This window comes from Oncorhynchus mykiss, chromosome 15, assembly GCF_057628025.1.
Source record: "Oncorhynchus mykiss isolate SJ-2025 chromosome 15, ASM5762802v1, whole genome shotgun sequence".
Classification (NCBI taxonomy): domain Eukaryota; kingdom Metazoa; phylum Chordata; class Actinopteri; order Salmoniformes; family Salmonidae; genus Oncorhynchus; species Oncorhynchus mykiss.
The window spans coordinates 62,617,573-62,640,132 of record NC_143036.1 but is presented as its reverse complement, the minus strand read 5'-3'; the positions used below and the strand labels follow the sequence as shown (position 1 = coordinate 62,640,132).

At 43.4% G+C, this 22,560-nt stretch overlaps 1 protein-coding gene across 7 annotated transcripts in view; it reads right to left on the bottom strand.

The window, feature by feature from the left end:
* Positions 1-22,560, bottom strand: part of LOC110490458 (synaptotagmin-1) — a 209,706-nt gene that overhangs the window by 5,253 nt on the left and 181,893 nt on the right. For 6 of the 7 annotated variants that reach the window (XM_036944841.2, XM_036944838.2, XM_036944839.2 and 3 more), the window contains 4 exons: positions 15,809-15,976; positions 14,357-14,524; positions 10,898-11,015; positions 2,453-2,586 (listed from right to left, as the gene is read on the bottom strand). In XM_036944841.2, the coding sequence (XP_036800736.1) occupies positions 2,453-2,586; positions 10,898-11,015; positions 14,357-14,524; positions 15,809-15,976 (588 nt within the window). Of the gene's footprint in view, positions 1-2,452; positions 2,902-10,897; positions 11,016-14,356; positions 14,525-15,808; positions 15,977-22,560 lie in introns of those variants that run through there. The other variant, XM_090200710.1, reaches the window with a different exon arrangement.

The window sequence follows — 22,560 nt, the reverse complement described above, 5'->3', positions numbered from 1 at the left end:
GCACTTTATCTTCTTTAATTCTCTGGGCCTAGTAGCTTTAAAGTGCTTTCTCATGAAGCCATTTGTCCTCAAAAACTGCGAGCGCCATATTAAACCATACTCTATGTACATTTCATTGCACTGGATAAAAAAAACGTACTGAATTGCACCGTGAAGAAGAGATATTTAAATGTTCAAATGTAATCATACGCCAAAGGCATGTAATCAGGGATGTGTTGAGAATGGCATTACTTCTCACCACTCCCCTGTGCAATTGTCTTGTAAACTTGTGAAATTAAGGCATTTAATGAGAAATCATATGGGGGGGTCAATTGAGTCAATTGGAGGTGTACCTGTGGATGTATTTCAAGGCCTACCTTCAAACTCAGTGCCTCTTTGCTTGACATCATTGGAAAATCAAAAGAAATCAGCCAAGACCTCGGGGAAAAAAAATGTAGACCTCCACAAGTCTGGTTCATCCAGACTTGGAGCAATTTCCAAATTCCTGAAGGTACCACAATCATCTGTACAAACAATAGTATGCAAGTATAAACACCATGGGACCACGCAGCCGTCATGCCTCTCCTTCCTTAGAGGTGTTCTGTCTCCTAGAGATGAACGTACTTTGGTGCGAAACGTGCAAATCAATCCAAGAACAACAGCAAAGGACCTTGTGAAGATGCTGGAGGAAACATGTACAAAAGTACTATATCCACAGTAAAACGAGCCCTATATCGACATTACCTGAAAGGCCACTCAGCAAGGAAGAACCCACTACTCAAAAAACGCTATAAAAAAAGCCAGACTACGGTTTGCAACTTCACATGGGGACAAAGATCGTACCTTGGAGAAATGTCCTCTGTTCTGATGAAACAAAAGTAGAATTGTTGTTTGGAGGAAAAAGGGGGAGGCTTGCAAGCCAAAGAACACCATCCAAACTGTGAAGCACGGGGGTGGCAGCATCATGTTGTGAGGGAGCTTTGCAGCAGGAGGGACTGGTGCACTTCACAAAATAGATGGCATCATGAGGTGTGAAAATTCTGTGGATTTATTGAAGTAACATCTCAAGACATCAGTCAGGAAGTTAAAGCTTGGTCGCAAATGGGTCTTCCAAATGGACAATGACCCCAAGCATACTTCCAAAGTTGTGGCAAAATGGCTAAAGGACAACAAAGTCAAAGCTATTTTTGTTTCATCAGACCAGAGGACATTTCTCCAAAAAGTACGATATTTGTCCCTAACCGTAATCTGGCTTTTTTTATGGCGGTTTTGGAGCAGTGGCTTCTTCCTTGCTGAGCGGCCTTTCAGGTTATGTCAATACAGGACTAGTTTTACTGTAGATATAGTTACTTTTGCACCTGTTTCCTCCTGCATCTTCACAAGGTCCTTTGCTGTTGTTCTGGGATTGATTTGCACTTTTCGCACCAAAGTAACGTTAATCTCTAGGAGACAGAACGCCTCTCCTTCCTGAGCGGTATAATGGCTGTATGGTCCCATGGTGTTTATACTTGCATACTATTGTTTGTACAGATGAACGTGATACCTTCAGGCGTTTGGAAATTTCTCCCAAGGATGAACCAGACTTGTGGAGGTCTACAATTTTTTTTCTGAGGTCTTGGCTGATTTCTTTTGATTTTCCCATGATGTCAAGCAAAGAGGCACTGAGTTTGAAGGTAGGCCTTGAAATACATCCACAGGTACACCTCCAATAGACTAATTGAAATCATTTGAGTCAATCAGAAGCTTCCAAAGCCATGACATCATTTTCTGGAATTTTCCAATCTTAGAGTTTAAAGGCACAGTCAACTTTGTGTATGTAAACTTCTGACCCACTGGAATTGTGATACAATGAATTATAAGTGAAATAATCTGTCTGTAAACAATTCTTGGGAAAATGACTTGTGTCATGCACAAAGTAGATGTCCTAACCAACTTGCCAAAACTATAGTGTGTTAACAAGAAAAAACTAGTTTTAATGACTCCAACCTAAGTGTATGTAAACTTCCGACTTCAACTGTAGATGGCTTTCTTTCATTGTTCCCTATATTCTGAACCCGTTCCTTCGATGTATTTTAGTCTGTCGATAAAATAACAACTAAAGGTACACTAATGCATTACACACCTGCATTAAGTATGAATACTAACTACTGAGAAGCGCATAGGAAAGGCATACATTTACTAAGCCTGAATCGGGCCCATGATGAATAGAGCCTGAGACTGATTATCCTGTACAGGCTAAGGACCACACATTCACATTAGAATTTCAAGCCACCAAATCACTCTTAGTAGCCACAAGCTTTGAACACAATCTCCTTGTCATTTGTCTAGGTGTTGGCTCAACGTCTTATTTTAAGTATTCTTTAAAAAAAACTTGACTTAGTGGTTTATGACTGAGATCAATTAGATCTAGTCTTAATGCTTCAACAACATGGAGAACTCCCAAGATGCACATTGGGATGTACAACACCATTACCTGGATTTGCTCGAATGGCACTTCAAAGCTGAAGGACTCGTTGTAGTAAGGGTTGAGGGTGTTCTTCTTGATTGTCGTCTTCTTCTTCTTCAGCCTCTTCCCGTTCTGCATCAGGTGGATCTTCACGTAGGGATCTGAGGAAAGAAGAGAGGCCCAGGTTAGACCCTACTGCATCAGGTGGATCTTCACGTAGGGATCTGAGGAAAGAAGAGAGGCCCAGGTTAGAACCCACTGCATCAGGTGGATCTTCACGTAGGGATCTGAGGAAAGAAGAGAGGCCCAGGTTAGAACCCACTGCATCAGGTGGATCTTCACGTAGGGATCTGAGGAAAGAAGAGAGGGCCAGGTTAGAACCCACTGCATCAGGTGGATCTTCACGTAGGGATCTAAGGAAAGAAGAGAGGGCCAGGTTAGAACCCACTGCATCAGGTGGATCTTCACGTAGGGATCTGAGGAAAGAAGAGAGGCACAGGTTAAGAACCTACCGCCACAAGGCATATACACCCTCCCTTTCTAGTGTATATACACTCATATGTTTTAGTCACACCTTGTCTGTCACTTTATTTGGATATATCAACACGGAGATGAATCACACAATCTGATAACATTCACCGTACTTACGAACCCATTTCAAATCATATGCAAGAGAAACAGATTTGCGCCCAATTTCTATGAATAGAATTTCGCTGCTTTTTGAAGTGGCTCATGTTTTCGCCACGTTCACTGGAGGGCCTCATTTCTGTTCTCCAGTAATGACGACTGAAGCCTCTCCAGAGTGGGCCTGCTGTGGCCGGCCCTGTGGCCCCCCTCTCTCTGGTAATCAGGTCAAGAGGACCAGTAAAAGATGCAGACTCACCCATCAGCCTTCCTGCTTTATCATTGGCAATCAAGACGTTGGACTAGCATGGCTAGCAACCCTGATTTTTTTTTACTCCTATCGGAATGGTAATGACAAGCAGGAAGTAGAGGGGGGAGAGGAAGGAGTGGAGTGGCACCCTGTTTGAGACAAGACACTTGAGTTTTGGAGAACTAATGAGCCTTGCTAATGGACTGCCATTGAAAGCAATTCGAGCTAGATAGTGGACACAGACTTATCTCAATGAATACAGGTCACGCCATTTATCTTTCAAGACGAGACAGTGTTTGTTGGTTCTAGGATCAACAAACACAAATAAATAGGATAGGATATGGCATGGTAATTAGGCTAAATGACCAACAACATTAATGGAAAGGATGGCAGTTACAATTGAGCACCAGCATGGTAATGCACCAATGAAGCAAGGCATCAGTATCAATCCTCATAATGCTCTCTTGTTCTAAAATACTGCTTGTTCTCATAATCTACATGTATCTGTGGCTCCCAGATGCCTTTATTAGGATGTCCTTGATGCTCATGGAGTAGGGCTGGAAAATACAGTTTTGACTGTGGAACTCCTAGCAATGGCAAACATTTGTTATCCAACTTAAGAGGGCAAGGACGATATCTAGGCAGTTGTCCAACTGAATGTATTCAACTGAAGTGTGTCTTCTGCTGAATCAGAGAGGTGAGGGGGGCTGATTTGATCAACATCCACAGTGCCCAGGGAACAGTGGGTTAACAACCTTGCGCAGGGCTAGAACGACAGATTTTTTTACCTTGTCAGCTCAGGGATTTGATCCAGCAACCCTCTGGTTGCAGGCCCAACGCTCAACCCACTAGGCTAAGTTACCTGTAAATGTTCATACTTGATTTGCCTTGTCAGGTACAGGTGTCCAAAACAATATTTTCTGTCCTAAAGCATTCTGTCCTAAAGAAAAATGTATCAACCCCTACAAGAATGTAGATTCATTATAATAATTTACATTTCCTGTTGCTGCAGGCATATTTTCCTGCTGTAGATAACTGTCTCAAATGAAGACCCTACATCTGTAAGAGCTGATTGGTCACTGGCAGGTTCATCCCATAGCTGTGTGGACAGTGTACACTGAGACACAGAGAAAAAGAAAGGAAAGAAAGGCAATGGACAGAGGGAAAGAAAGAAAAAGAAAGGACATTGACAAAGAGTGACAGCGAGAGAAAGACAGAGAGAACTGAGTGAACGAAGAGAGTGAGAGAGTGAGTGGACAGAATGAAGAGAACAGCTAGAACAAAAAGAGAGAGAGAGAGAGAGAGAGAGAAAGAGAATGCAGCCTTGAGAGCGGGTGTCCATTGTGACGTTTATTACTCTCCTGCGGTGCGGTGAGGGCTGTGCGATGATAAAAGAGACAGTGGAGGAGAGGTGTGTGTTAGTGAATAGGCCCAGCAGTATCTAAATGGGAATCTTCTCCAGTGTCGGACTGTGAGCATCACATGGCCGTATCATCACTTTCTATCAGACTCTTCCATCAACAACCCCTTTATTGTTTCTTTCTCTTTCTTTTTTGTTGTGTGCAGGGAATTCTCTTCAGCCCAGTTCCTTCTTTATAGGTTCTACTAACGTCCCTGTAGGAAACTAAAGATGTGTCATGAGAGAGCCGATTACAAACAATCAGACTTCTACAGCTTTGCTGCTTTTCTAATAGGTAATGATTGGAGGTTAACGGAGGGACGTTTGTGGACGAACTCTGGTCCCCAAGGTCTCTGTGGAGGTTAGGCTCAATCCCCTTGGTTGGAACTGTCACAGCAGACCGATAACAGAGGCTGCTTCAGATCCAGATCCTGTAACTCACACAGGCATTCACACACACACACACACACACACAGTTCCGTTTGAATGGTATTTCTTCACCCCTGATCACGATCATCATTTGGAACAGTCTTGGACCTGTGCCGAAATCTTTTATCTCTGTATAAAAAAAGACCTCACATTCACAACGGTATAAATACATTCCAACTCCTTCCCATTCCAACCCTGTGTCTGGCTGCCTCTGCCTCATCTTGACCATCCACTCAGGCCTGGGTCTGGGCCTGAATGACCAGCACTGGATAAATGAATCCCGCTATCCCCAGAGGCTGAGGCTGAATATACACAGCAACAACATCCAGGCAGGGTTATCACAGATAACCTATCCCTCCACCGTTAGAAAAACACCTGTGGTGTCCCGTGGCTTTCAGCCCTATTCTACCCCGACTCTTCTTATCTCGCCGCCAGCATTATTGGGTTTTGGCGGGCGACGCACCCCAACTCATATCCGGCTCATTTCGGCGTCTCGTCCCAGACAGCTCTAATCTCTGCCCATTTTGTGGATGAGTGGCCGTGGCAGCTGATGTGAGGCGCCTGTCGCAAAGAGAGAGAGAGAGAGAGAGAGAGAGACAGAGAGAGAGAGAGAGAGAGATAGAGAGAGAGCCATCACCGTTCCTTGTGTCTGTCTACACTTTAGAATATGGACACTTTAGCATGCGTGACAGTCACTCATCTGGATCACTGGTAATGGGCCGGGTTATAATGAAAATATGCTGTGCCCATTTATGAAGAGTCCCCCTCCCTTCCCAGTGAACAGGAAGCAGCAGGAGTGTGTAGAAGTGACTAACGGGGAGGACATGTGCGACGTCGGCTGAAGGTGTTTGTGGAGGAGCAGCAGCCATAACAGGACCGTTTCTATCCCAGCTGGCTCTGTGTCAAACAGATGACAGAGGGCCTTTTAACATGACAGTGTGTACATCCAAAACAAACACATTATATTCATTCCCTACCGTTACAAGCCTATTTCAGCGTTACTGTGTGTTCACCCGTCTAATTCAACAGAATCTCTAAGATCCAGGCTTTAAGCTTGTCGATAACTAGTCATTGATGTATATTTAGGATTATAGGCCTAAGTGAAAGAGAATAGCTAATAATGCCAATCATAACTAGTCTACTGAGCGTATGAAGACCAAACGGTAAAAACAGCACGTTGGCTGCTTACTCGAGTGTTCTGTGTGTTGGCTTGCGGGGGCTGTGTACGAGATGTTGAATGAACGTCAACACAAGCAGGTTAAATATAGCTCAGCTGTCATCTTAGTTTCCCTCCCATCGTTCTGCATGGGCCATGGAGGAGGGGCTCGCAGGGCCCCACTGTCATCTCGGTTTTACACACTTGGATTTGACATGACTCATTCGCACGCAACTAAGCTACGGTGCACACACACCACAGACACACACAGAGCACGGAAAAACCAACACATGCCGCACACACACACACACACACACACACACACACACACACACACACACACACACACACACACACACACACACACACACACACACACACACACACACACACACACACACACACACACACACACACACACTTCCAAACTTCTGCATTTCCCAAATCACCACCAAATGTGTTTTCCATTCGTTCATCATTATACTTGCACCTGGCCTCATTGCTTTCCACACCTTAGCAGTGTAAATGACTGGAGTGGGGCTGCGAACCTGGATCTCCCTTAAACAGCCGGGCAGTATGCATGAGAAACAAAATAAATAATATGGTCTCCAGACGAGAGGCTTGAAGGAATGCTGTGTGGTGAGGTGAGGGAGCACTGGCTGAGGGCAGTGAAGGTTCATTAATACTACAGGACTGGTTGATGTGATAACCTCCTCACTGAGGAGGTCCATTACCCTGTTATGAACAGCCTCACTATCCCCTGTGACTGACAGAGAGAGAGAGAGAGAGAGAGAGAGAGAGAGAGAGAGAGAGAGAGAGAGAGAGACAGACAGACAGACAGACAGACAGACAGACAGACAGACAGACAGACAGACAGACAGACAGACAGACAGACAGACAGACAGACAGACAGACAGACAGACAGACAGACAGACAGACAGACAGACAGAGACTCTCACTATCTCCTGTGACTGACAGAGAGCGAGGGGGATAGAGAGAGAGAGAGAGAGAGAGGTAGAGAGAGAGACAGAGACAGAGAGAGAGACAGAGAGGTAGGGAGAGAGACAGAGACAGAGAGGTAGAGAGAGAGACAGAGAGAGAGAGAGAGAGAGAGACAGAGAGAGTGAGACAGAGAAAGAGAGAGAGACAGAGAGAGAGAGATAGAGAGAGAGAGAGACAGAGACAGAGAGGTAGAGAGAGAGACAGAGACAGAGAGGTAGAGAGGTAGAGAGAGAGAGAGACAGAGACAGGGAGGCAGAGAGAGAGACAGAGAGAGTGACATAGACAGAGAGGTAGAGAGAGAGACAGAGACAGAGAGGTAGAGAGCGACAGAGAGAGAGAGAGGCAGAGAGAGTGAGACAGAGAGAGAGAGAGAGAGGTAGAGAGAGACAGAGAGAGGTAGAGAGAGAGAGAGAGAGAGGTAGAGAGAGAGAGAGAGAGAGAGAGAGAGAGAGAGTGAGGCAGAGAGAGAGAGAGACAGAGAGAGAGAGGTAGAGAGAGACAGAGAGAGAGAGAGAGAGAGAGTGAGAGAGAGAGAGAGTGAGAGAGAGAGAGAGAGAGAGAGAGAGAGAGAGGTACACTCATAGAAATAGGCCATTATCACATTGCTGCACACAGCCGGTGAAGAGCCCTGCGGCCTTGAGAAGTGATAACTATTTTAATTCCACGGGTACTGAAGCTCTCTCCTGTAGTGAGTCATACCAATGAGAGTTGTTCCATTGTCACAATATATACTGTACTTATTATAGGGACTCACCTTGAGTCTATAATACAGGTTACCTGTACATCTTCAGCAAAGATTATGAGAAAGACACAAGTATCTTGCCTGCGATGCATTGTATGGTATAGACTGTATTATAAGAGTCCCTCCAGGGATATAGTTCTGTTACGATAAAGAAGGAAGTTGCTAACAAAAATAAACCTTCCACTGTGATTCAGGAGTGGCTCAGCTGAGAACTTCTATCAATGATTAGATTAGGTGCTCTTTGAAACAAGTTTTGCTGAACAGCATGATACAGCGACTCTGGCTGTTACGGTTATTTGGGGCAATCAGAAGAATTATGAATAATTATACATATTTGAATGAAAATAGCGGTGTCTCGTTTGCTGAGCAGTAATTAGGCTCGATAAACAGGACAGCAGTGGAGAAAAGGACCAATCCCAGACCATCAATTACTTGTACTCCCCTAGTTCTGGCTGTGTCACGACGTGAGATAGTCACTAATTATTGTTATTATATACACGCGTGTTATTTCATCTATCTGCCAGGCTTTGACGTCTATTCTCCTGGCAAAAAGACACTTCTGGAGAAGTTGACTCTTCAAACAACGGGCTAACTGAGATATACTACTCTGCGATATCTTGTTAGAAAAACTAAATTGGAACAACATTTTGTCAGGTACAGGTGTCCAAAACAATATTTTCTGTCCTAAAGCGTGTACGGGAATTATGCTTGTTTGGTATTTGTTTATTTGGTTAGTCAAACCCGGAGGCGGAGCGACGAAGAGATACCAGAGTATTGGCTCCTTTCAAAAGGAATGACAACGCTCTCTTTCAAAACTTGAACAAAACAAGCCAAGCACAAGCTATTCCTCAATTCAATTTTCCGATGACATTTAAAAAAAAGTCAAATTGCTGTCATTGTGTTCAGCTTTACTACCTTATTCATTGTTCGGTTGACATCAAAAACATGAGTGTCGAAATAAGCTGTGTGAGTGGAACAAGACGCCTGTTATCTAGCCTACTGTTTGGGACTTCAATAGGGAACATGAAAGTCAAACAATATCTCCTATAATTCTCATTCCAGTCAAAACCAGGCGACAGTGTTATGTACTGATGGCCTGCTAGGCTGTGAGGCACGGGGAGGGAGAATGGACTAGATGCATGGTAACTGCAGCCTGGAGAGGGTTATGGTGAGGAGGAAGGACAGGGAAGAAGAGGAGGATAGGGGATTAAAAATGGTCCAAGGAATTGATAGGAGCGAGCCAGGGAGAAGGGACGGGTGGGGTGGACCCAGCTGTGGAAGGGGGGATTTGGGGGCTGGGGGGGGCTCTTTGTGGGGGTGGAGTGATGAATGGTTCAGATGGGCTCTTATTTCTAGTTCCTGAATGTGCCATCTCGACAGGACCATGCAGGAAAAACACATAGCTGGCTTTGCTTGCTAGAAGGGGCCCGCGCCAACATAGCCCTCCTTCCCAGAAGAAAGAAGTAGATTTAGAAAATTAGATTTCTCTGAGCAGAGCATCAACAAAAACTTTCTCCCGTCCACCTTTCTGTGTAGAACAGTATTGGTGGTGTGATGGTGTGATGTTCCCGAGGAGAGCATCATGGGAGAGTGTCTGGTATCCACCATGGTGTTTTCTGGCTCTCAGGGAGAGTTCTTCCCCCTGCTCACTGATGAATGGGAAGCTGCTCAACACTAGATGGATTACTCAGTACACACACTCTCTGCAGTGCACACACATGTGTGCCATATGTTGTGTGTGTGTGTGTGTGTGTGTGTGTGTGTGTGTGTGTGTGTGTGTGTGTGTGTGTGTGTGTGTGTGTGTGTGTGTGTGTGTGTGTGTGTGTGTGGGTGTGTGTGTGTGTGTGTGTGTGTGTGCGTGCGTGCGCGTGCGTGCGTGCATGCGTGGTCACTATTGCAAATGTAACATTCTGTTACCATGGCGTCAGGCTTGCTTTTAAGAGTTGGTCAATTCATTAGAAATGTGTCTATCTATGAGCCTCTACAGGTGCATTAGTGATCCATGGCCGCAATGGCCAGGTGACTTTCCAAAGCGTTACTTCAGTGTAGTCCCTATGGGTTCTCCCACCAACATAAAGCAGGGTGTTCATTAGTGCCCACTGCGATCATTACTGTCCATGTGTATTTTCTCCCACGCAACAGCAGGTCTGCACAGTGGAGCCCAGTAACCACCACCCACACCCCTGATCCCTGGAGTACCTGGGTCTAATCACGTGTGCTGTTAGCATCACATTGGCATTGTTCTGGAGGACAAAATGCCATTTCTATTGCTGTCCACATTTTGTAGGTAGATTTTAGATATACATTAGTCACTTCAGATGCTATCTGTTATCTCCTGCCGATACAATGGTGGGCAATGATTGGTAGGGGACTGTTGTTGTTTGAGAGAAATAGCTGCAGGAAAATAGGAGACACTGAAGTGATTGCTGCCGAAGATGCGTTTTCTTAGACAAAAGATGAGCCTGTCGTGTGGAAAGCCAGCGGGAGCGCGGGGAGCGAAAGCGGCACACAATCAGAGCTCAACGTCTCCAACAGACACCAATTTCCCAAAATCCAACCTGACAAAACACTGGGCCCCACAATGACTCACCAAGCCTCCAGCAAAACCCCTAGAACAGCACAGAGAGGGGAGAGGGTAAAACAAGGGTTTCTAATACTAATACATTGAGCGTTCATTACCAGAGTGAGAGAGTGGCTTTGACTGAGGGTTTCAAAATGACAGCCCCTCATCTTGAATGGACATGACACAGGTGAGAGCAGGTCTGGAGGTAAAATGCCTCTTAGGCCTCCTGGCTGTCAATCATCTTGCCTGGCCATCCTTGTTGTGTTCCTCAGGCATCTGTTGTGGACCTCAGCTCTGCTCTGCTCACCTGACAAGCCTCCCACGTCCATCTTCTTCAGGTTCTTGGCCTCCAAGATGACCACGGTCAGCTTGCCAGCGGTGGGCACGTATCGCAGGGAGAAGCAGATATCACCCAGCTTCTCTTGCTGTGAGAGGAGAGAGAGAGAGAGAGAGAGAGAGAGAGAGAGGAGTCATGACCATAGCTAGGAATAAGGATGAAGTTGTCTGCTGAAGTGACACATGGTTTGGGAGTGTAGTCTTGTCTGTCTAAAAGCTTAAACGCTTTCACATGGATTCTGTTTACCCGTTTGGGTTTTCTTGGATCTTTGTAGGGCGCGGGCTGAATTTGGCCCTTGGGTGAATTAATTTGGCCCCCCAAGTTTTCTGAGCAATTTTGGTTTGGGGGGGGACATAAAATAATGTAACAAAAGACCAGGAATTCAGCTCCAAGAGATTTTAATTTAGTAAATCTGTCCCCAACTATTCCCACACATAATAGAGATATACATGCTATCATATCCAAATGTAATAAAGGTTTGAAATTCTTATGTTTTAGTCAAACATCATATCTGTTTGGGCTCATTGTGGTCAATTTGACAAATTATTTGTAATTATGTTCCGAGAGACAGAACGTCATCAATCGTTCCCTTGTGTCATACACATCAACATCGAAATAAACAATCGTAGTCACAGAGTGAACAGACTCAAAATGGGATTTATATTTCTGGCATTACGCATATTAACAAGTGGAACAGACTGATGCTCAATAAGTGTCCCAGGTCCAACTCGAATTACACATGATCGGAAACAGCCACTATGAATAGACCTCATAAATCAAGGGCCAAGGAGGCCTGAACATTGATTTTTGTGTTATATACCAGAGGTCTTTCATCAAATTACAACCAAGACCGATTCCCTAATACTAAATATATGTGATGAGAATAGAATACGGTTGCCAGATGTGAGTTGTATATGGGATGGGGCAGGTTTATTCTCAGCCTGGGTTGCCATTACTCAGTCAGTGTATCTAGCTGTGCCTGGCCTGTACACTCAGCCCAGATCCGACAGGACTAAATAGACTCTCACTTTAATGACAGAGGCTCCAGCTTCATCAACATAAACACACACTCCTCCCGGGGAGACGTGGGCAGAGAGACTGAGAGTTAAAAAAACAGATATAAATCATGCTTGTCTGAAGCCATCATGGTCTAATTTATCCCAGAAATATCTGGGAAAGGCCAGCGCTGCCTTTTGTGCTGCTAGACCCTCTCTTGCCGAGAGAGCTTCATGTTTGACCCGCCAGGTTGAGGAGGATGTAAACACTGTTTCACAGCCGTTGTTCCCTCAGTCAATACCGGAGTGTTATTTCAAAGCACGTTCGCAGGTAAATCCAATTGTCACCTCGTAACTTTTCTTCTCGACAACAGACGCCGTTGTAAGGAACCTTTGTTTCTAGAAGAATACACAGCGGAAACAAACTAATTATGAAACCCCCTGATATGTTGATCATGTGTCGCTTAAAAAAGATTGGATTCCTTCTGAATTCATCTGGAATCCATCTGTTATTCTGGCAGTGTTTGACTTCATTTTAAAATGATGTGAACACTAATGCCGCCTTATCTTTTCCACAGACCTATTGTATATGTAGTGGATAATCAACAAGGGGCTATGCAGTCTGTGGAAAATAATGAACGACGTGGAACTCACCTTTTACGGAGTTGTATTATTTTCCAGAGAACAGATGATTATCAAAGTTGATTATCCCTTTTATACCATGGCTATAATTTAACACATTTGCCGCTACAAATGTTTTCATTTGCAGGTAGAAATGTGTTCAACATCCACTGTTTACTAGATAGCAAGTTTACTAGATAGTTACAGTAGTTGCCTTTATAGCCAAACAAACAGACTTGCTAGTTTAGTCCTATTATGAAAATCAAATTAAACAATGCCAATAATGTTTTCAATTCAACTTTTGCTTTCAAAAGCAGCTCAAACATAGAACATGTAAGAATGAACCATAGCCATTGAATTCTACAGTGCTGATATAACGTGCATTATAGGGAAATAATCCATGCTCTAGAATGCCCTTCAAGCCAATCAGAAACGAGTATTCAACAATACCATGGTATAATTAAGTAGTAAGGTGTGGAAAGTGTGTACGGTGTGGAAAATGGCCAATATACCACAGCCATGGGCTGTTTTTAGGATTTTACTGTTCTAATTCCGTGTGCAACCAGCATAGCAATCAGCATTCAAGGCTCGAATCACACAGTTTAGAATGAAGCAATAAGGAACCTTGGGGGTTTGTCGTATAAGGCCAATATTCCATGGCTAAGGGCTGCATCCAGGCACTTCGCGTTGCTTCGTGCATAAGAAGAGACCTTAGCCGTGGTATATTGGCCATATACCACACCTCCTCTGGCCTTATTGCTTAAATGATACCCCAGAGGAAATATTTGGGTCAACATGTCTCTCACTCTCTGTGGATGCATATATTTGAATAGATATGGGTAATGTGTCCATACATTTTTCTGAGTGGATATTGGGATTATTCTGAAGGACAAACTTTGCCCTTGGTCTAGTGTGGTCGTGCCAAACGTAAAAGCATGGGGAGAAATAGGAGTTGGCTATAGCGACCTCAGGACCTCATTGGGTATCATTTGCAGCCACTGAGGCACGGCTGATGTGTGAAACATTCCTTTCTGTCACTGTTACACACATTCAATGAGGACCGGAACTTCTTCTTGACCCTACCGTCTCTTACACACCCACACAAGTTGCTTGGTGTGTCACATTATCCTTGAAGTCTTCGCATAATGATCCCATTTCAACATTTGTATAATCATATAGTGTTTAAGATGGTGCTCACGATGGTGAAAGTGGCCATTTCAAATCAAATCAAAACATTTCAAGGTCTTTCAGCGAAAGCCCACTCAAGTGAGCGACTACCACTTTAAGGGCGTTAAGACAGTGTCTCAAGCCTTTTGCGTGAAGTGATCAGGTGTAGCTTGTCTGGTTCTGGAACAACGCTACAGATTGAGATGTCCTTCCACTCTCTGGCACCACAGGTGTGAAAATGAACCTTTACATGAACCTAGCGTGCTGCTAAAAACAAGGTTCCCCTAGCAAACCACGCTTAAATGCTGCAAGCCATAACATTTACCTTGAACATTGTATCTCCATCTCTCTTTTATTAATAGAATGAGAAGCATTGAGGGATGATTAAGTGACATTTTTCAAGAGAGATGGAATACCCTGGGCTACTGTATGGCACTGAGCTCACTCTTCAACATTTTTAACATAGTCACACGATTGTCGTGTGATAAAATGTCTGATCGTGGATTTTCTAGAAATGAACTGTTACCTTGGTGACAACACTCCATGCAGACTGTCATAACTTTGGGGAAGAAAATATTAGGAGTTTCTGATGTGTAAACTTGGAGTTATTACCTTATATATGTTGTATATATATTATATTATTTACCTCCTCCTTCTCGGCGCTCACAAGATCACGCCACTCCTCGGTCACGTGACTAAAGTCAATCTTGTTCATGGGCAGCTTCACGTCTCCGATGGCGTCGTGCTTGGAGAAGCGGTCAAAGTCGTACACCGTCATCATCAGCGTCTTGCCTCCCAGCTCGACGTAGGGCACCTGGGGAGAACCATATAACCACTAGAAGAGTCTGTCCGAACATGAAACCTATCTCTAAGTGTCTTCTGGTGGAACTTACTTATCTCAATTAAGGATGAAAGTGAAGTAGTCTATTGTTGACACCTGTAGTAGCATAGTGGTGATAGTGGTGCTTTACAAAATGTCCACCAGATTGGCACGCTGCATCAAAGCTACTCCCAGGCACTGGTATTACTTGTCAAGGAATAGAGAGGAGTTGTCGTGAGTTGGGGAAGTTCTGGTTCTAGAGCATTACAACTCAATCAACCCCACTCCTCCTCTCCTTCCTTCTCCAGTCCTGTGTGTGACGGACAGGCGGCAGGCAGTCTTATCTGCCAAAGATCTGGGGCGAAGGAAGGGGTGCTGGTGGAGGGGATGTGAAGAGGAGATGAGGGTGGGGTCTAGGATTTGATTCTTGATTGCCTCCAATTGAGCTGTTTTCCAGACAAAGCTCATTACAACACGGTGACAAACTGCCCGATTGGCTAGAAAAGAGATAAGACTTCTGAAGTTTGTCCTTGACACTATCACCACCACGACCAAAGAACACTCCTAGCTCCTTCATTTCTATAATGGAGCCACTTGTGATTACAGGTAGGCGCCGGTGGGATAAATAAAGCTTCACAGATCTACCATGTTTTCTGAATTCCAAAATAAATATGCTACTGGTATTTAACCAATCTGGCAACCACATATGCTACGTATTTCTTGCTGCAGACCAGGAGGCTGTCTGTCAGCAGGTTGTTACTGGGCCAGCTGTGTGGACCAAGAGGCAGTCTGTCAGCAGCTTGTTACTGGGCCAGCTGTGTGGACCAGGAGGCTGTCTGTCAGCAGGTTGTTACTGGGCCAGCTGTGTGGACCAAGAGGCAGTCTGTCAGCAGCTTGTTACTGGGCCAGCTATGTGGACCAGGAGGCTGTCTGTCAGCAGCTTGTTACTGGGCCAGCTGCTCCATGTCTATACACCTTACCTGAGCGAACACACCACAGCATGCAAATGACTTGGTCATAGAACGAACAAACACAACCTGCTTAAACTACTGTGTGGTTTGTGTATTGTGTATTTGTCATATTCCTTGAGAAATGTCTATTGTTGCTATTATGGATAACAAAGTGTACTACTTCTACTACTACTACTACTACTACTACTACAACTAATACTACTCCAACACCATCAACTACTACTACTACTACTACTGCACAAACCTAGGTTTGAGAGTTGCATGGGTGAAGTATTGTCTAGTCTACTCTTATACCTTGAATAAGTACCTTGAATTGGAACTGCTCGTTGAAGGTGGGGTTTAGGGTCTTCCGGTGGACCTTGGTCTCAAACTTCTTCTTTTTGTCAGGTAGCAGGTAGACCTTGACATAGGGGTCCGAGGTGCCGCCCATGTCCATGGCTGGAAGGTCCGCTGCTTGGATGATCCCTACTATGAGCTGAGGAGAGGAAGGGTGGAGGGGAGACAACAGAGACTGGTCAGCACTACAGTCCTACCCACAGCAATACCAGACTACCCACAGCAATACCAGAGCCTTGATATGACTGTCATCCCACCACCATTCTAACAGAGCACCAAGCTTTGGTTCAATTGGAATAAACCCCGGTCTCATCACTGGTGCAAAACGCTGGGATGGAGAGACGCGGCATGTCATGGGTTCAAAACGATCACCAGCAGAATTGAAGTCAAGAGCCTCTATAGTTTAGATTTAATTATGAGAAAGAGGCCCATCGGCAATCTCCTACAAAGGGATCCATACCTACATCCATACATTCTCATCTGTAGCTCTTTACATTTTACATCATGGAGGCAGGCCATAGGTGATATTAAAAGTAATGCTCCTGTGAAAGCCACGGTGGTTTAAGCCAAAGCAGCATTAAGGCGGCGAGCAGTCGAGGTCAGGACCTGTCAGAGCTCTGCAGTGATTGGCCTGTTCTCCACCACATCAAGCTGATAATTGATAACCATGCTGGGGGGCAGGGGAGGCTGATTGACCTGCCAGTCACAGCTGCTTCCTCCAAGGCCTATTGAGGCCTCCTAGTCAGTCAATCAACTTCCTGTCAGGCAGCCATCAACCGGCAATCTGGAGGGGGACCAGGGCACTCAGCCATGGAGCTCTCCAGCAGTTGTCAGAGCCAGCCAGCATGGATTATTGTAACGTGAGAAATAAGGCTACCCTCTGCCATTAAAACGCATGGATCGGCGTAGCAATGGATGCTGGATCGCATCATATTTTGTGACCCGTGTTTTCGCAGTTCAGATCAGAGTGCTAAAGCAAGGCTCAGGGGTGATGGGACTCCAGCTGTAGGCTCCTGAGTGGCACTGTGGTCTAAGGCACTGTATCTCAGTGCTAGAGGTGTCACTACAGACCCTGGTTCTATTCCAAGCTGAATCACAACTGTGATAGGGTGGAAAACAATTGGCCCTGCGTCATCCGGGTTTTGCCGGGGTAGGCCGTCATTGTAAATAAGAATTTGTTCTTTAACTGACTTGCCTGGTTAAAAACATATTTTTTTAAATGATGGGAGGATGATGATGGGAGTGGAGGATGACTGTGTGATGATACGATACAGAGGCCAAAGCAAATTCTCCACAGACAGCTCACTGTCCACGCACAGCACAAGTACACTGCACAGGAACGCAACATGTAAGGAACATAGATGGAACCCCCTCCGTCAATGGGGGTGATATTGTGCCAAAATGCACCCATGTTAATGCATAACATTCTCACAACATTGTTGTAACACAAAATAAAGTATACTCTTGTTATATACAATGAGCAGAGGTTGGAACCAACCAAAATCTGGAAAATAATTACATTTTTTCGAGGAACAGAACCAGAACCAGAACCAAAAATGAAAGTGATCTATACTGTTCTGGAACAGAACCATTATTTTAAAAGCATGGTAACTGGTTAATAGCATTATTTTATATACCAGGCATTTTTTCCAGTCCAACAAAAAATTGACTACAATGCTTTCCGTAGTTGTGTCAAGTTGGATGGTGGTGGATCTCTACCTCGAACAGCTTGTTCCATTTCATCCCACAGATGCTCATGTGGATTGAGATCTGGTGATTGGGCAGGCCACTGCAGTCAGCTGAATTCACTGTCATGTCCGTGGATCCATTCCTATACAATCCTAGCCTTATGGCATGGGGCATTATCCTGCAGAATAAAATCTATTTGCAGATGGATACACTGATGCCATGAAGGGATGCACCTGATTGGCAATGATGTTCAGATATCCTGTGGCATTCAAATGTTGCTCCACTTTTATCAAGGGGCCCAATGTGTGCCATGAATACACACCCCACACTATCACACCACCACCACCATCCTGCAATGTTATCACGTAGCATGATGGATGCATGTACCCATACCCTAGTCCTCCTATCTGCGTGAAACAGCAGGAACCGGGATTCATCAGACTAGGCAATGATTTTCTAATTCTCTAGTGTCCAGTGTTTTCATTCCTTAGCACACTGCAACCGCAGAAAAGACGCCGCTTGCCATTCCCCATTCGTGTCAAGGTACGATGAGTTGTGCATTCTTTTATGGGTCTCTAGGCACCAATGTTGTACTTGACTGTCAGTTGACCAACTGTAGCCAGTCTGTTGCGCTGCACAATTCATGTCAGCATCCTTTGTCCTCTTTCATCAATGACCCATTTTTTACCACTGGCCTACCGTTTGCTGAATGTCCATTGGGTGGTGGACCACTCTTGATTTACACGGGAAACTGTTGAGCGTGAAAAACCCAGCAGCGTTGCAATTCTTGACACACTCAAACTAGTGCACCTGGCGCCTACTACTATACCCCATTCAAAGGCACTTAAATCTTTTGTCTTGCCAATTCACCCTCAGAATGGCACACATACACAATCCATGTCTCAATAGTCTCAAGGCTTAAAAATCATTCTTTAACCTGTCTCCTCCCCTCCATTTATACGGATTGAGGTGAATTTAGCTGGTAACATCAATAAGGGATCATATCTTTCAGCTAGGTACACCTGGTCAGTCTATGTCATGGAAAGAGCAGGTGTTCCTAATATGTTGTACACTCAGTGTAGTTTGAACATAAAGCTAAAGCAACCAAAAGGGAATGACTAAGATACTGTACATGTACTGTATATTCTTCAAAATGTATGAAATATATTTTGTTCTCTCCCCCATCTACACACAATACCCCATAATGACAAAGTGAAGACATGTTTTTAGAAAAGTTAGCAAATGTATGAAAATTAAATACAGAAATATGTCATGTGCATAAGTATTCACACCCCTGAGTGAATACATGCTAGAATCACCTTTGGCAGTGTTAACAGCTGTGAGTCACTCTAAGTACATCTCTAAGAGCTTGCACACCTGGATTGTAAAAATCTTCAAGCTCTGTCAAGTTAGTTGTTGATCATTGCTAGACAGCCATTTTCAAGTCTTGCCATAGATTTTCAAGACAATTTAAGTCAATACTGTAACTGGACCACTCAGAAACAATCAATGTCGTCTATCTGTGGGATAACTATTACAAAACTCAAATCAGATATTCTGCTGTGAAACCACCTCTATTGTTTAATACAACACATACAGGACAAATGTCCACAGTCAAGAGTTAAACAGTCAGATTCAGACTAGCTGAATATTTCATCATATTTGAATATTCTCAGAGGGACCAGTTGAGTCAAGTGTAGAAAGGGTCCAACAGCTACACTAAAGTGGATTATTAAAGGGTACTACTAAACTGGATTATTAAAATGTACTATTAAACTGGATTATTAAAGGGTACAACTAAACTGGATTATTAAAATGTACTATTAAACTGGATTATTAAAGGGTACTACTAAACTGGATTATTAAAACGTACTATTAAACTGGATTATTAAAGGGTACTACTAAACTGGATTATTAAAACGTACTATTAAACTGGATTATTAAAGGGTACTACTAAACTGGATTATTAAAATGTACTATTAAACAGGATTATTAAAGGGTACTACTAAACTGGATTATTAAAACGTACTATTAAACTGGATTATTAAAGGGTACTACTAAACTGGACAGTGGTATAAAGTAATTAAGTAAAATTACTTTAAAGTACTACTTAAGTAGTTTTTTTGAGGTAACTATACTTTACTTTAATATTTATATTTTTGACAACTTTTACTCCACTACATTCCTAAAGAATAATAATAATGTACTTTTTACTCCCTACATTTTCCCTGACACCCAAAAGTAGTCGTTACATTTTGAATGCTTAACAGGACAGGAAAATGGTCCAATTCACACACTTATCAAGAGACCATTTTTTATTTTTTTATTTTATTTCACCTTTATTTAACCAGGTAGGCTAGTTGAGAACAAGTTCTCATTTACAACTGCCACCTGGCCAAGATAAAGCATAGAAGTGTGAACAGACAACACAGAGTTACACATGGAGTAAACAATTAACAAGTCAATAACACAGTAGAAAAAAAAAAGGGGAGTCTATATACATTGTGTGCAAAAGGCATGAGGAGGTAGGCGAATAATTACAATTTTGCAGGTTAATAACACTGGAGTGATAAATGATCAGATGGTCATGTACAGGTAGAGATATTGGTGTGCAAAAGAGCAGAAAAGTAAATAAATAAAAACAGTATGGGGATGAGGTAGGTAAAAATGGGTGGGCTATTTACCGATAGACTATGTACAGCTGCAGCGATCGGTTAACTGCTCAGATAGCAGATGTTTGAAGTTGGTGAGGGAGATAAAAGTCTCCAACTTCAGCGATTTTTGCAAATCCCTGGTCAACCCTACTGCCTCTGATCTGGCGGATTCACTAAACACAAATGCTTCATTTGTAAATTATGTCTGAGTGTTGGAGTGTGCCTTTGACTATCCGTAAATTAAAAGAAACAAGAAATTGTGCCGTTTAGATTGCCTAATAGAAGTTATTTGAAATGATTTATACTTTTACTTTTGACACTTAAGTATGTGTTTGCAATTACATTCACTTTTGATACTTAAGTATATTTAAAACCAAATACTTTTGGACTTTTACTCAAGTAGTATTTTAAGTAGTATGACAATTGGGTACTTTTTCCACCACTGAAACTTAATTATTAAAGGGTACTACTAAACTGATTTATTAAAGAGTACTACTAAACTGGTTTATTAAAAGGTACTAATAAACTGGTTTATTAAAAGGTACTAATAAACTGGTTTATTAAAAGGTACTAATAAACTGGTTTATTAAAAGGTACTAATAAACTGGTTTATTAAAAGGTACTAATAAACTGGTTTATTAAAAGGTACTAATAAACTGGTTTATTAAAAGGTACTAATAAACTGGTTTATTAAAAGGTACTAATAAACTGGTTTATTAAAAGGTACTAATAAACTGGTTTATTAAAAGGTACTAATAAACTGGTTTATTAAAAGGTACTAATAAAATGGTTTATTAAAAGGTACTAATAAAATGGTTTATTAAAAGGTACTAATAAACTGGTTTATTAAAAGTACTAATAAACTGGTTTATTAAAAGTACTAATAAACTGGTTTATTAAAAGGTACTAATAAACTGGTTTATTAAAAGGGTACTATTCCAATCTGTGTTTGTGTTATGATATGATCCTCACGATACCGAACATCTGATCTGGCTTCTTTCACATTCCCCAGGTCTGTAAACCTGTGTGTGTTTAACGGAGGGGCAGTGTCCTGTCACAAAGAAGGGCATGCTGGGTCGTAACCCTTCCCTGTGTGTGTGATATTGTCCGCTGACGGGAGGCTGGAGAACGGTGTGCACCTACAATTGTGACTAAGCCCCGGGCAGCACGTCCTGAAAGGAGTTGTTCCGATACTCCCTCCCTGGTCCCTCCCTACGGCTCCACATAGCCACACAAACACTGCACACTTCAAAGGAGAAAGCGAAAGCCCCAAGGGGACGTGAAAGGAGCTGTCATATTCCTCCTGTCTTCTCTTGCTTTTTGCAGGAACCTCTGAGAATGTATTCTCTTTCAGAGGTCAATGGTAGAAGTACATTTGGAGAGGCAGAGAAAGGTAATGGGGAAAACGGTGGTTTTAATTATTCCTACCCAATATAATGGAGACGGTAAACTCTCTGTTATGAATCCAGAGGGTCTCCTTTCGACCCATTAAAAGGGACATTAATATGATGTTGAAAGAGGGAAATAGCATATTATGTCTCCCTTTCTGGCTCCTTTGTGGATCATTTGTGGTGAAGCTGCTGGTGGAGCTGCCACTGTACACTGGGTACCGAATCTTTTACAAACCTGTGCTCTCATTAAACCCCCAAAACCCCATTCTAATTGAGGCCTGGGCCAGTAGCCATCACTGGTGCTTAACTAACAGAAACAGGTGGAGACATTTGACCACATAGGTCTTTCTCTTTCCTCCATTCAGAGAGAGGCCCTGCTCTACTGAGCTGAGAAGGGCAGATTACCTTTAAACAAAATGAGAGCCCTCCTGTCCCCCCTGCTCCTCCACCCCCTCCTCCTCCCACCCAAAGTCCTCAGTAGAGGACAAGAGAACAACTAGTGGAACAATCACCTGTGCCAGCCACTCTTCCTCAGACTAGGGCAGTCTTTTCACCGTGATTGCTTCTACTCTGTGGACCTGATCTGAAGACACAGAAGCTGAGTGAGTAGGGGGCTCTGTGGCTCTCTGCTGTAGCTGCTGCTGAACTGAAAGTGGGTCAGACTGACAATAGTCCCTGGTTCCCTGGCTTGTCTCTCAGCCTCAGAGCTGGGTACTGTCAGTGAGCACCGGGCCCAATGCTCCAGGTTTCTCTCACACACACAGTGACAACTGCCATCCATTCATCATTGGATCCATTATGGAATTACGGTGCTTATTATTAATGGACCACTGTAATCACAGTCTCACAGAACAGAACAGGCTGGTATTGTTTTACACTGCATGACAGCTCAGTAAACTACTGGGAATGTGGATAGCTATATTAGACGCAATATATAAAATAAGTAATGTGACTAGTATTCAGTTAGTGCATTAGTCTTAAATGGTAAT